The sequence below is a fragment of the Vulpes lagopus genome, chromosome 13 (assembly GCF_018345385.1).
Source record: "Vulpes lagopus strain Blue_001 chromosome 13, ASM1834538v1, whole genome shotgun sequence".
In the NCBI taxonomy this organism is placed as follows: Eukaryota; Metazoa; Chordata; class Mammalia; order Carnivora; family Canidae; genus Vulpes; species Vulpes lagopus.
The window spans coordinates 40,711,427-40,725,837 of record NC_054836.1 but is presented as its reverse complement, the minus strand read 5'-3'; the positions used below and the strand labels follow the sequence as shown (position 1 = coordinate 40,725,837).

Here is a 14,411-nt window from a genome sequence, read left to right as displayed (position 1 = left end):
GCCTGCTTCTCCCTCTGCCTGTGTCACTGCCTCTGTGTGTCTCTCATGAATAAATAAATAAAATCTTTTGAGAAAGAAAGAAAAGGGAAAAAAAAGAAACAAAGAAAAGAAAAGAACAGAAAAGAAAAAAAAGAAAAGAAAAAAGGAAATAGATGAAGCAGACGCAGCAAACGAGCCAGGTTAGGGTTTACTTTCGTCCTCAGACAAGACAGGCTCAGATGTTTTTGTAACTACAGAAGCAACTTTAGTTTCGGGTTAGCTCTTCCTAGAGTTCAAAGATGTTAGAAAGCAGACGAAGAGCAGTTGTTTGCAGATGTTTTCCGCAGGACACCACAGGCCCCACCGGCGAGTTTTCCAGATGTTAGCACCAAGCGGGCGCTGGCACGTGCGCATGTGTGGCTTTGGAGAACCACGTGGCCTGTCTCCACCTGCCCCGGGCCCTCCAGCTGCAGAGTGAACGACAGCAGCTGAGGAGCAGGCCTGGCCTCGCAGCTGCTCTCGGCTCCGTTTGATGACAGGGAGGCGGCGGGGGGGGGGGGGGGGGGTACAGCTAAGATGAGCAACGGAGCTCCCCCACACGCTCTTCTGTTTGAAAAAAGTGAGCACCCTGAGAACAGTGGGTGAAATATGGAAACTGCTCTTGTGACATTTTTACTTGTTTATGACCAAATACTCCCTTAATGCTTACCATATGCCAGGCGCTGTTCTAAGTACATTGATTTTATTATTATTTTATTTTATTTATTTATTTTTAAAGATTTTATTTATTCATTCATGAGAGACACAGAGAGAGAGAGAGGGAGAGAGACACAGGCAGAGGGAGAAGCAGGCTCCATGCAGGGACCCCGACGTGGGACTCGATCCTGGGTCTCCAGGATCATACCCCGGCTGAAGGCGGCGCCAAACTGCTGGGCCATCGGGGCTGCCCAGAGAACTCCGTATTCTTTACAACAACCTTAAGAGCTGGCTAGTACTGTTAGCCCATTTTACAGGTGAGGAGTCTAAAGATCAGAGAGGTGATATCACTTGCCTGGGGTCACACAGCTCGCTGGTGGCAGATCAGTGCACACTCTGCACGGGTCTCGGTATGAAGTCCCGCTTGTATTTCTTCTAGTGGAGATTCCCGTAGTTTTCAGGATTATTTTTGTTTTTGTTTGGGTTCACAGGAGGCCTTTCTAAAGATTCTACATATAATACATACATGTGATGTTATTGCAAAAATGATGTTACAGTGTCTTCCATCTTTTGAGCACTTAACTGTGTGCGGATCTTCCCGTGCCAGACGTTCTCTAGACATTAATTCAAATCCTGAAAGTGCAAGGAAGAGATTTGTGCCCATTTCATAGACGAGAACGTGGATGACAGTAGCTGGTCACTCAGCTGACATGCCCAGCCAGGACATGAACCCGGGTCCGCACACAGTTCTTTGTTATAGGACAGAATTAAGTATAAACAGGTCTTTCTTGATCCCCTACCCAAGGAGATGGTGAGCTTCACAAGCACCCAGGGCACCTCATAGTGCACCAGTGCCTGGGGTGGGGTGGGAGGGCCCAGGTAGCCAGGGACAGTGCCGTGTTGTGCCTGTCGTCCCGAGCTGGTGTTCACTCCCATGGGCGTCCCAACTTGGATGAACTGCGTGGTCCCCCTACCTGCCCCCCCTTGGGACTGGGTGCCGCATGGTTTCCAGGCGACTATGTCCCCGGCACCAAGCCCTTAGGGTCCGGCTCCTTTTGATCCAGTGGAGTTTTGAAGTTTTATCTTCTGCTGGGCTTCATTAAGCCGTCAGTGGGTCTGAGGCACCGCCCCCCCCCCCCCCCCCCCGCCCCAGTTGTAAATGTTGCATGGTTCTTGGTATTCAGGTTAACAAATTAGCCCAATTAGATGGGTAAATTAGTCATTCTAACTTTCTGAAGTCCTGCTGGAGGAGCTTTGTGAAATAGCATTTATAGTTTTCTAACAAGCAATTTAAAGGACACCAGCATGTGGCATTTGTTTAAGAGTAAAATGTCCTAAACAATGCCCTACTTAAAAACAGATTTCGAAATTTGCTCACAGACCCAGAAACGTGGCAGGGTGCATGCGTCCCTGCGTTGTCTCGGACAGGCGTTTCCAAACTGGGTCTCTTCTTTCTGGGGGCTACAGCCAAGCACAAGAGAGTTGCTGAAACTCACATTTAATTCCACAACCTCCTTTTTTGCTGAACTGCTTTTTCTCTGCACCACCCAAGAGTTTCTTCCAAACAGACTGCTCTGATTTCCATCCGAGGAGGTAGATGGTGAAGGAGCGGCAGCTGCAAGGAGGTTGAAAGGGGCCCCCTCGGGTGGCTGCTGGCCCTGGCGGCCGGAAGCAGGGCAGGGGGAAGGCAACATCCCTCAATAGCTCAGTGAAAGCGCATAAGCTCTTGGACCTCTCTGGACTCGGTTTCCTTGTGTTCAGGGAAGTGCCTGTCCTCCCCACCTCACAGGGCCACTGGAGGATTCCGTGAGGATGATGCATCGAAGGTGCCTAAAACACAAGAGGTCCTTGCCTTCCTTCTTGGCCCCTTTGAAGTGTTAGCTTCAGAAGCCGGCGTCCTTGTGCCTGGCTCAATTGGCTCTTCAAACAATCTTATTAATGCCTATTAAAATGAAACCCAATAAAAATGCCAATATTTGGTGTTGAAATAATTGATGTAGCAGAGACAGACCATGGAGCACCCAGGCAGGCCCCTGGTGCAATTTAGCCTCACACCTGGGGGATGAATTTCACAACTGTAATTGCTACCATATAATTCTTATTAATGTTGTGCCATAATTCCTATTTATTCCACGGGGCTTGTAAATGCATTAAGACTTGTCAACATATTATTTTACACTGTTTATGATCTGTAGAATTATGTCCTTCGGGGTTGTATTGTGCAAAAGCTCAAAATAAATGGCTTTGGGCCTCATTAAAAAAAAAGAGAGAGCAAAAAGCGGCTGCCTGTGGAAGTGGTTCTGCATCCCCACCGTCCTGAACAGAAGTCCGTGAAGTAGATTTTTAACTCTGTTCTGAGCAGAGCTGGGAATACACGGGACTGGCCCTCCCCCCACCCCGTGAGCAGTCCGCCCTCCCAGGGAATGCTGTGGACAGTGAGGGAACCCCAGAAGGGGTTCCTGGGACAGCCCGGGTGTCCTACCCTGGGGACAGAATGTGCTAGAGAATTCTTGGCTCTGCCACAAGCTGGAACCTTGCATGTTCTTTTTTTTTTTTTTTTTTAAAGATTTTATTTATTTATGAGACACACAGAGAGAGAGAGAGAGAGAGAGAGGCAGAGACACAGGCAGAGGGAGAGGGAGAAGCAGGCTCCATGCAGGGAGCTGATGTGGGACTCGATCCTGGGTCTCCAGGATCATGTCCCCGGCTGAAGGCAGCGCTAAACCGCTGAGCCAGCCGGGCTGCCCATCCTTGCATGTTCTTATGGTCAGTTTGGCTCCGAGCTTGAGGCGTTTCTGTCCTCCTGCTCCGTAGCCTGGGGTAAGCCCCTGGGCGTCTCTGCTCAAGCCAGAAGGGAAAAGATTAGAAGTTCCAAGCGTAGGGATCCCTGGGTGGCGCAGCGGTTTGGCGCCTGCCTTTGGCCCAGGGCGCGATCCTGGAGACCCGGGATCGAATCCCACGTCGGGCTCCCGGTGCATGGAGCCTGCTTCTCCCTCTGCCTGTGTCTCTGCCTCTCTCTCTCTTTCTCTCTCTGTGACTATCATAAATAAATAAAAATTAAAAAAAAAAAAAAAGAAGTTCCAAGCGCAGAGGAACCTAGCCAGTGTAGACTGCAACCCCGTCCCACCGGTTTCCGCCTCTCCTGGGCCAGGAAGCGGGAAGGCGTGGGGACAGGCTCTGTGCTCCGGAGCGTGGGGCGCAGCCGCGCGGGCACCTGCTGGGCCGGGGTGCCTGTGTCCTCGGTCATTCCCGGCCCGGGCCTCAGAGCCCACCCAGCGCCTCCGCAGAGTCCGGGTCAAGGGCTGCTCAGCCGGCCTGCAGCCCCGCGGTCGGGGAGCCCTTAGCCTGGTCTCAGGTGCGAGCGAAGGTCTCGGCCTCGGGACAGCCTGGCGGCCCCGGTGCCTGGGGCGCCCGGGGTCGGGCCACCGCCTTCCCCGTCCCGTGGGCGTGGGCGGCCGGGCGCCAGCTGGAGGGGCCGGGCCACAGGCCGAGCGCACTGACCGTCCTTGCCTCCTTGGCCCTGCAGGCAGCGAGTACGACGAGGAGGAGGTGGATTACGAGGAGTCGGACAGCGATGAGTCCTGGACCACAGAGAGCGCCATCAGCTCCGAGGCCATCCTCAGCTCCATGTGCATGAACGGGGGCGAAGAGAAGCCCTTCGCCTGCCCGGTTCCTGGATGTAAAAAGAGATACAAGGTAAGGGCCCGAGCACCTGAGCCCTGGCCCGGGGAGGGGGGGGGCAGGGAGCAGAGGGGGGGCCGGCCCGCGTCAGTAGCAGCTCCTGGCGTCTGCGGGGCGCCCGGCCTCGCGGACACACCTGCCCGGGGACGCGCGGGCTCCTGGCTTCGGGGTGCTTGCTGGGTTCCCCCTCGCTGCTCCGTGTGGGAGCAGAGGTCCAGAGGCGGGTTTTCTGGTGGGAGGATTGTGGGTTGTTCTTTTTTTTTAATTATTCATGAGAGACACAGAGAGAGAGAGAGAGAGAGAGAGAGAGAGAGAGAGAGAGAGGCAGAGACACAGGCAGAGGGAGAAGCAGGCTCCATGCAGGGAGCCCGATGTGGGACTCGATCCCGGGTCTCCAGGATCACGCCCTGGGCTGAAGGCGGCGCTAAACCTCTGAGCCACCCGGGCTGCCCAGAAAAGGGGCCTTTGCTCTTTTTCGGCGCAGGACCCGCGCCCCGGAGAGCCTGACTGGTGTCAGCAGCGGCCAGGGACAAAGGGACAAACAGGGAGAAACACCATGACGTTCAGGGCTCGGTCCAGAGGGCACCCTAAAACCCAAACTCGCCGACGTCCCCCCGAAGCGGCCGTTAGCAGGCCCCCCACAAAGCCGCCTGTGAGCGGGGACAAGTCGGGGAGCCCCGCGCTACTTTGAGGACGTGCTGACCGGCCCAGCCCGCAGCTCGGCACCTTGACTCCTGTTTGTAAAAAGGTGCAAAAGGTGTGTGAAGGCATAAGCACTTCTCACGCGGCTCCTAATTGTGTCCCTGAACACTAAACACACAACCCTATTTCAGTGATTTTTTTTTTAATTTTATTTTTTTGGTACCAGCAGCCGATAGAAGTGGCCGCGGCTCCGCCTGTAGAAAGTGGGCGCCGGTGTCCGCGTGGACGGTCGGGGGCGCTTTGTGTAAACCGCAGGCGCCGGCCGAGGCGAGCGAGCCCCACGGGCCGGGGCAGCCGTGACTCAGGTGCACGCGCAGGTTTTCCGGGTCGGAGGCGCGGGAGGCGGAGGGAAGGCCAGGGGGTGGTCCCCTCAGGAGCCCAGGAAGCACGGCGGCCGCGCTCCTTCCTCCCGGAGGCAGCCCTGGCACTGCAGCCCTTTCCTTCTGGTTTTTGTTTTTTTTTTTTTTTTGGTTCAAAGTGGAGAAAGCTTAGCCGCCCCTCGGTGCTTGGCATCTGCTGCCTTCTCGCAAGCGCCCAAACACTGCTTAGGGGGTGTCACGCACATCAACAGTGTTAAAAGGGGGACCGGACTGCGGCAACCCCAGAAGGGCCGGCGGGAGCCCCAGCCTTTACTCTGGCTGGAGAGGGTGAGCGCCCCACCCCCCCCCCCGGCCACCTGTTAGCCTGTCATCATCCTTCTGCTCTTACTGTCCTTGGGTTTCCAGCAGTTTCTCCTACAGTTGTCTACACCTGGGTCAATGGGACTTGAGTGCTCTCCCTGCCCCGAAGGCCACAAGAGAACTGAGCAAGGCCTGGGCTGCGGTGCCACCACCCCACAAATGACATGGGTGGCAGGGGTGCTCTTGATTTCCACGAGGGGTTGTGAGTTTCCGTTCCTGGGCCGGCTCGCCACGCCGTGGCACGAGGGACGAGGACACGCGCCTGTGGCCTCCCCGTGGGACCCGTCGCAGGCGCTGGTGCCCGCCTGCGGCCGCTGCGTCTTACCCGCCACGCGGCTGTCGGCCTGGCCGTGGGCTCGGGGAGGCTCTCGGGCCGCAGCGCGGTGGGGTCAGGCTGCCGAGCCCTTGGTCCCCCGCGCTCACTTCACACTGGTCGCCGCTTGCCCGCTGTTGGCCACGGACCCGGACCAGCTCTCCTCACCATTTCTTGGCACTTGCAGAATGGAAGGATGAGGTGTCCGGCTTGCCAGGCTTCCTGCTGAGCAGGGCAGGGCAGGGGGCCCCGGCAGGACAGCTGAGGCTCCATGTCGCTCCCCATATTAATCCCTTTACCTCGGATGCCTCTTCCCCCCACTCTCCCCATCAGTACCTCTCATTTGAGTCCCCCTCGTTTCTCAAGGCACAGCTCAGACGCCACCTCCTCTGGGAAGCCCTCACCAGTTCCCAGACTGATCCCCCCACCCCAGACCGATGCTCTGGCCCCCGACCTCTCCGTAGCTCTGTTCTTACCACTGGAGAGCACGTACCACCTTGCACCAGGCGCCGTACGGCTCCCAGACCCTTGCCCAGCCCCGGGCACGGGTGCTCAGCATGAAGGCACAGAGATGAAGGGACGGAGGCCAAACGTGTGGGAAGAGGACAGTGTGGCCGCCAGCGGGCCACGGGAACCCCAAAGCAGTGGCAGGACTCCTTCTGTCGCCTTTGTCCCAGACGCCTTCCAGGCTGAGCAACCGATCCCGTCCACCTGGGTGCTCCTCACTTTTCTTGTGGCTTCAGTCAAGGGAGAGAGGACTCCCCAAGCCTGGAATTGGCAATGGCTTGAAAAGATGGGTTGAAGTGCTTTGAGGTTTCTTTTCCTTTGATGGCGTTTAACATTAGAGTTGTCAGAACTAAAGGCATTTTGCTACTTTAAGAAACATAGAACATGTCCCCTAAAAAGTTTCTGTGAAAGGGTCCCTGGCACTACATGGAGAACACGGAGGGTTTCAGCGCCACGAAGGAAGCTTGGCCTCCGAGGTCTAGATGCACAGGCAGCAGGTGTGTTGCTCACGGTTTTCTGAGGCAGCTCAGCCCTTCTCCCCCTCAGCGGATCTGAGCCTCCCTCCCTCCCTCTTCTAAGGGCCCCGTCGGAAGCCCTGGTAGACAGGCTTTCTGGGTTGTAACTTGGCAGCCAATAATCAGAACTTAAAAAAAAAAAAAGTCCATATATTCCTTACTCCATGATTCTCCTAAAAATGTATCCCAAGCACATCACCAGGGATGCAAACACTGATATACAAGCGTGTCCATCACATTAGTTACAGTCAGCACAAATTTGGGAATTACTAAATTTCTAACAATAGGGAAATGGAATAAATACTGCCATCAAAACGCTTCTTTCAAAAAAATACTTCATGGGGAGTCCAATTTCTTTTCTCTCGTGGGAAAATAAGGAAGGTACTTCAGATGTTACTGATTATACCTGTTTGGGTTTTTTTAAGATTTCATTGATTTATTCATGAAAGAGAGAGAGAGGCAGAGACACAGGCAGAGGGAGAAACGGCCCCATGCAGGGAGCCTGATGCGGGACTCGATCCCGGGACTCCAGGATCACGCCCCGGGCCAAAGGCGGCGCTAAACCGCTGAGCCACCGGGGCGGCCCAGTTCTGTCTTTATGTCCCTTTGTATTTTCTACATTTCGACAGCGGCCCGTGCTGGGCACAGATGGCGTTAAGAGGGGGCTGAGAGACGTGGTGCCCGCCTGACGCAGCCCGGATGTTGCAGGTGCGGCCGGGCCGGCGGGGTGGCGCCTGCACTTCACGCTGCTGCCAGCGGCTTTACTTTCCACGCTAACATTTCCACCCCTTCCAACCCCGCTCCTGTGTTTTAATTTTTCATCAAACCCCGGGACTTCATCCTCTCCTTTAAGTAGGACATCAAGGCCTGCAGGGAATTTAAAGGTAACGGGTTTTCTCTCAAGGGCACACGTCCACATCTTGTACCTCCTCGGTCTCAGTACTGACAGATCAAATGCCGTCCAGGACACCGTGGCCCCCCTTGGCGTCCGGACTTTGTGATTTATCTGGACTGGCATTTTGAGAAGCGCCTGGAAACTACTGGTTGTCTGCTGACCGGCTCCGTTCCCGGGTCAGGGCAGGGAGCTCCTGATGCTAGAAGCCGCATGGAAACGAGCCGCTGCCCTCCACCCACCCAGCCGGGCAGGCCCTCCCTCCCTCCACCTCCTGCCCGGCCCCTTCCTCCGCACGCATCCCCGGGCCTGACCACTGGAGTCCATAGACCGTTTTCTCCAGCTGGAATGTCCCAATCCTTCCCAACTTGCAAGGTGGTTCAAAGACCACCCACTGGTTGTACCAAGTACCTAGCACGTGAGGTACCTGGAATTCTGGGGGACATGTGGACTCTGGAACCAGGCATCCCAGGTCTGTCGTTTACCTGCTCGCTCACCTTCTGGAGCATCTGTTCATCTCAAACAGGAGCACGGGGTTGGCCAGGCATCCGGCACTCAGCCGAGCAGCTCTCGAGCCTGCCCTCCGTGACCCCCCTCTTCCTTGCCCTTTCAAAGCTCCATTCTCCTTTACTCAGAGACCAGAGGATTTAAGCATCTGGTTTTCAAGGCACCTGCCCTTTTTTTTGGTGGTGTTACTCATATTTCTGAAAGACCAAACTTCCATCAGGATGTCCGCAGTGATCAATGTCAGCAAATCTTTTAAAAACCTCAGGTGTTAGTAGAAAGTAAAAATCCGGGGATCCCTGGGTGGCGCAGCGGTTTAGCACCTGCCTTTGGCCCAGGGTGCAATCCTGGAGTCCCGGGATCGAGTCCCGCGTCAGGCTCCCTGCATGAAGCCTGCTTCTCCCTCTGCCTGTGTCTCTGCCTCTCTCTCCCGTCTCTGTGTATGCTCATGAATAAATAAAATATTTTTTAAAAAAAGAAAGAATCCCCACCGCTATATGTGAATGAACAGACGGACAAACCCTGACTCTCAGAGGCGTACTAACATTTGCCCTGAGGGGAGGAGGGTGCCCCACTGACACTCGACAACATTTTAAATCACAGCAACAAAGACAGTTAATGCAGGTTTTTTTTTAGCTTCTTCGGCCAACCCTGGACATGCCACAGTTTCTAAATGTGCACTTGGCTTACTGGTTTTCCCAGAGTAATAAAGTAAATGTATGGAGTGAGCTGTGTTTTCCTGACAGTCTCACAGCCAGACACACAACACGATGTTTACACTGAAGCTGGGAACAGACCACAGAACCTGAAATCACCTCAACCTTGGGCTTGTCCTTCTGGTGAACTCCAGATCTGGTCACGTTGGATTGGCTTCTTGTGGCTTTAGCAATTTCTGGTTTCAGGTTTCCCCTCCCCTAATTTATGATAAAAGCTCAGCCCCGATGGAGTATTTAAGCCCCGTCCCTATTGGAGTTGCCATGCATTTTGGCTTGTTAGTCAAATGTTTTTATTTTGGGTTTTCCCCTATTTTCTGACAAGTTATAGGACTCTAGGGCATAGGAGTAGCTGGACATTTAGTGACCCATCTTTGCAACAAGTTCCTGTGAAAACAAGGATATGAAATGTTTGAATCACCCTTCATCTACAGAAAAGGACCCTACTAGGTGAAAATCTGTTGAGCTAATAAGTGGGATATTAGTAAGCAGACAAATGCAAATTTCTAGTATTGTATCCAGGAGACTTCCTAATTTGTTATTTCCCAAGTTGATGGTGCTTCCTAATGGTCATAAGCCTTTATTTCAAGTAGCTTTAAACTGTTCCTATTTTTCATGGTTCTTCGGGTTGCCTGGCACCAGCTAGGTGCTTCCTGCCTGGGCATCCCATGCAGTTGCAGGAAGATGCCAGCTCAGGCTGGATACACGCTGGCTTTACTCAAACCCCTCAGCTGCTTCTGGGATGGCTGGAACAGCAGCAGGCTGGCAGGGGACCCATCATGGTAATGGGTCTGATTTTGCCACCGTCCCTGCTTTCCCTGTATCCCTCCACAGCAAATTCTCCCCAACATGCCTCTAGAACAAGAGTGAGGGGTTTCCTTGCCCTGCATGCAAGGACTGATGCAGGACAGACAGACAGAAACACAGAAGAGCCAAGTTCAGGGTGGAAGGGGTATTTGTGTCCTTGTGCTTGGACTCAGTTGACAACCGTAGGTCCCACTCTGACCTGAACACAGCCAACTAGTTGCTATTTGGCCCCCTTGGGTTCAACTAAGTCAAATGGGATTCTCTACCAAAGGACTTTTAAAAGTACTAATGTGCATTATGAATCTCTAAAAGGGAAACGTAAATAGAAATAACCACTTAACACACTTTAATGGAAACTGTTAATTCCAGAAGAGCGAACCATGTTTAACCAATTCACTCACAAATGCTTACTGAGCATCTACTGTGGGCCAGGCAGTGGCAGATGCTGACACAAGAGCACTCGGTCCCTGTATCTGGGAGCTCAGTAAGAGCATCTTATGAATAAAGGTCAAGACCACTGTGATGGGGCAGCCCCGATGGTGCAGGGGTTTAGCCCGGGGTGCAATCCCTGCATTCTGAGCCTGCTTCTCCCTCTGCCTGTGTCTCTGCCTCCCTCTCTCTGTCTTTCATGAATAAACGAAATCTTAAAAAAAAAAAAAAAAACAAAAAAGACCATTGTGTTGGAATCCTTTAGCTGGTCTCAGGACTACGCTCAGTGAGACTAGATTCATGTAATACTTTTGGAAACAGCCCACTCCTCTGGTGATCAGTTCTTAACAATTTTGTTTCAAGCCCTTTATTTTCTCTTCCCTTACTCCCAAATCTGGCAAGAGCTGACTTGGGAATTGATACCTATGCTCTAATATGACCGCTATGTATTCTTTTCTCATCTCTCATCTCTTCCATCAGTTACTTCAGTGCCTATTTTCTCACCATTTAATTGGGATGAACAATAGTAAAATAAGTCTGTAGAGTGACTTCAGGCAGGAGTCTTACATAGAATATTCTAGTGCAGTAGCAAAACCAGTTACTAGAAAACCAAAAAGCATTTTGATATTTTTATGTATCACTTGGGATTTGTATGCCAATTTGAAGTTTGGAACTCTTATGTTGCTGACACCTCAATAACCTAAGATTTTTAATGTTTATTGTAAGTTTGGAATGCAGTACATAAACATGAGCCCCAGTCTTGCCCACGTTGCTTATTTAACACACACAACTCTGCCAGCGCATGATTTAGGCAAGGAGCTCCCACAGTGAGACACACACTGGCTTAATGCAGAGTAGAAAATGGACAAAAATCCTAGGTAAGGTAGGTTATTCTCACAGCTGTCTGGAAACAAAATAATATAAGCTGTGTTTCTATATCAAGGATTTATTTATGTCTTGAATTCTATTGCCCAGTGTTTTCTATCTTTAAAAAGACAATTTTAAAAAAATAAAAATAAAAATAAATAATAAAAATAAAAAAAATAGACCATTTTCTGGCCATCCCAAGGATATGATACTATAGTTGTTTATTGTTAACACTCTTTCAAGTAGAAAAGAAAATCCAGAGAGGAATCAAAGCTCTAGGCAGAGGAAACTGCTTCCTTATACAGTCTTAAATACATATTCTGCATAAAATTTAAGGAAGCCGGTACTTTCATTTTCGGAGTAACTGAGGCCTAGTTTGCAACCCAGTCTGCACAGCCTATGATTAGACTCCTTGAAACGGAGTTCACGCAATGCCTACTATGTACACACCTGCCATCCAGGAGATGTCCAATTTTAATCCAGACCCACACCAAGCAAACGTCCCCGGTCTGACATTTTGATTGCATCTAATAGGTGATGTTTTGTCTTCTCCACAGAATGTGAATGGCATAAAGTACCACGCTAAGAATGGTCACAGAACACAGATTCGTGTCCGCAAACCATTCAAATGTCGTTGTGGTAAGAGTTACAAGACAGCTCAGGGCCTGCGGCACCACACAATCAATTTCCACCCCCCGGTGTCGGCTGAGATTATCAGGAAGATGCAGCAATAACATGCTGGTCATAACTGTGCCAAGAAATCCTCACCAGCAGTTGCTGATTTTGAAAACAGCCACCTTTTTTCAGGGGAAGCATTCAGCAACCCTTTAAAGAATTAAATGCATGCTTTAAATTTTTTCTGTAATTTTGGAATGATGTATCTTTGTAGAGTTAATGATTTTGTACATTTGCACATGTAATCATCATACCCATTTTCATTACTTTGATATAAGGTGCTAAACAAAAGAAGCTCTAGGTTCTTCAGCACATTTCCCCCAAAACAAAATAAAATTGAGGGCATGTTGCATATTATTTAGTTGTATTGCAGTGATATCAACGGGGGGAGGAGGGGCTGGCACTGAGATTTTTTTTTCCAAGATTGTAATGTGATTGAAATTTTTCAACACATCAACTCACTATGTTCAAAACCAAAATAATACCTTCATTATCAAACTGGTTACCATGCCTTACATAATGGAGTTAGTATTTGTGAGTAGAAAGACTTTAGGTAATGGAAATATAAATAAGAATGTTTAACATAATATGCTAAAAATATTTTCATATTTAAATAACATACATAAAAGGTGTGCTTTCTGTGTTTTATATTATCTTGCAAATCCTTTTGCCCCTTAAGAAGCTGAAAATCTTGCCATCTGACTTACCAATCATTTTTAGTGTTATAAATGGCATTTTTGTACAAAATAGTCTATTCAGTTCACTCGTTAACACACATTCATTGAGTGCCTGCTGGGTGCAAGGGATTTGGTTTATGCCTATTGATATTTCTGGACCAAGATAACAGTTTAGTGAAATACTTTTCCCTGAAATCTGTTAGGAAACACTTTGAAATACTTAAAGTGCAAATTTTGTGTGTGTGAAATTTAGTTCTATCTTCATCTTTAGGTGAAGTTTTAAAGCACTTTGTAGTTCTCTATTGCCAACAGATTTAATGTTTTATGTGTTGCCAATTCTTGCAACCACTGCCCTAACAAACCTGTGGGTTGCAAATAAGAATTAAAATTCCAAGCACGTTTCAAAGAGAACATTTTTGTTAAGACCCCCTTATTGCCTCTTCTTCATGCTCATTGTGTTTTTAGACTTTTTTTTTAAAGGCACTTTTTCCATCACATCGTAGAGGTCTCTATTCCCATTGGCAATGTCTGTTTAGCTTTATAACACATTTTGCTGAAATACGAAATTGAGCCTTATTGACAATTAAGTGCTTCTTGCAGCAGGTGGTCAAAGAGTGACTAGTATGACCCGTTAGAGTGACCTACGTCTGGACCATTCCTGAAGTTTTTCTCACCAACAATACCATCATGCCTTGAGTGTTCTTTTCTCCCAAGTGCTTTTCCTTAAACATACAAGAGTTTACCAATTGCCTCATTATGCAATAAAAATTGCTCTGAGATGGCTAACTGCCCACAAAACTGGTGAAAAGCAAACATGAAGTGCTTACAACATAACTTTCTTCCCATGTTCCCATTTGATGAAAGTCTTAGAGCTGGGAAGCAGGTGTCCCTCCTCAAATTTTCAGACAGTTCGAAAGGATGATAGCCCTGCTGGCCAGATGGGTAAGCTTCTATATTCTTCAGTTGTGAATCCCTCATAATGAGAGATTTTAAAGTAAAGTATTTATAAAGACACTGCCCTCTAAAAATTTCCTAGATCTCTGAAGAGTGGTCTTGGTCCTGAATATACAGTGTTCTGTGTTTAAAAGGGTGATCCAGACATGAGAAGCAACTAGTTGGTGCATAAGAAGGCCCTACCTGGATATTTCATATCTACCTACAATTGACCAAAATTTTTTAGGCCAGCAGTTATTATTTAGCTTTGCTCCTTCTAGTGCAAGAAACTGTAGGCTGGATCAGTAGTTCAACAGCTAAACAGTCATTAAATAGTCATTGTGCATGTTAAATTTCTTTCAACTATAAAACAAATTCAATTTCTATTTACTTATTCATTGTGACAGTATTACTAAACAGGTAAGGATGGGAATATTTTGTTATACCGTGTATAGTGAATGTATTGTACTGTGTCTGTGAAAATTGTGCTTTAAATTATATTTTCATATGTTTTGTTGGGGACAGAGCACATTAAGTTTGAAAGCAACAGAGGTTTGTTTTAGAACTGAAGGCAACTTAATCAAAATTGCTGTCAAGAAAAGCTGCTTATAAATGTAAATGAAATCACATTTAAAATAAACTGCCTCTGACCCAAAATAAACATGGCTCTTTATTTTTATTAGTGTCCATTACCACTCTAATATTGGAATGGTACTTTTAGGTTGGCATGCCCCATAATTAACTGATGCAACATGAAAATGCTACCACTGAACATATTTTACCTGCCATCTCCCAGGAAGGGAAGACATGGAGTCTTCAATACTACTGCTTTCCAGTCCAA

The 14,411-nt window shown here is 49.3% G+C and overlaps 1 protein-coding gene across 1 annotated transcript in view; it reads left to right on the top strand.

The window, feature by feature from the left end:
* The window catches only part of JAZF1 (JAZF zinc finger 1), a 338,967-nt gene extending 324,736 nt beyond the window's left edge, over positions 1-14,231 (top strand). Inside the window, exons 4-5 of the mRNA XM_041728188.1 lie at positions 4,202-4,371; positions 11,843-14,231. Coding sequence (XP_041584122.1) covers positions 4,202-4,371; positions 11,843-12,019 — 347 coding nt within the window. The 3' untranslated portion in view covers positions 12,020-14,231. The remainder of the gene's footprint in view (positions 1-4,201; positions 4,372-11,842) is intronic.
* Positions 14,232-14,411: the final 180 nt, after the last annotated feature.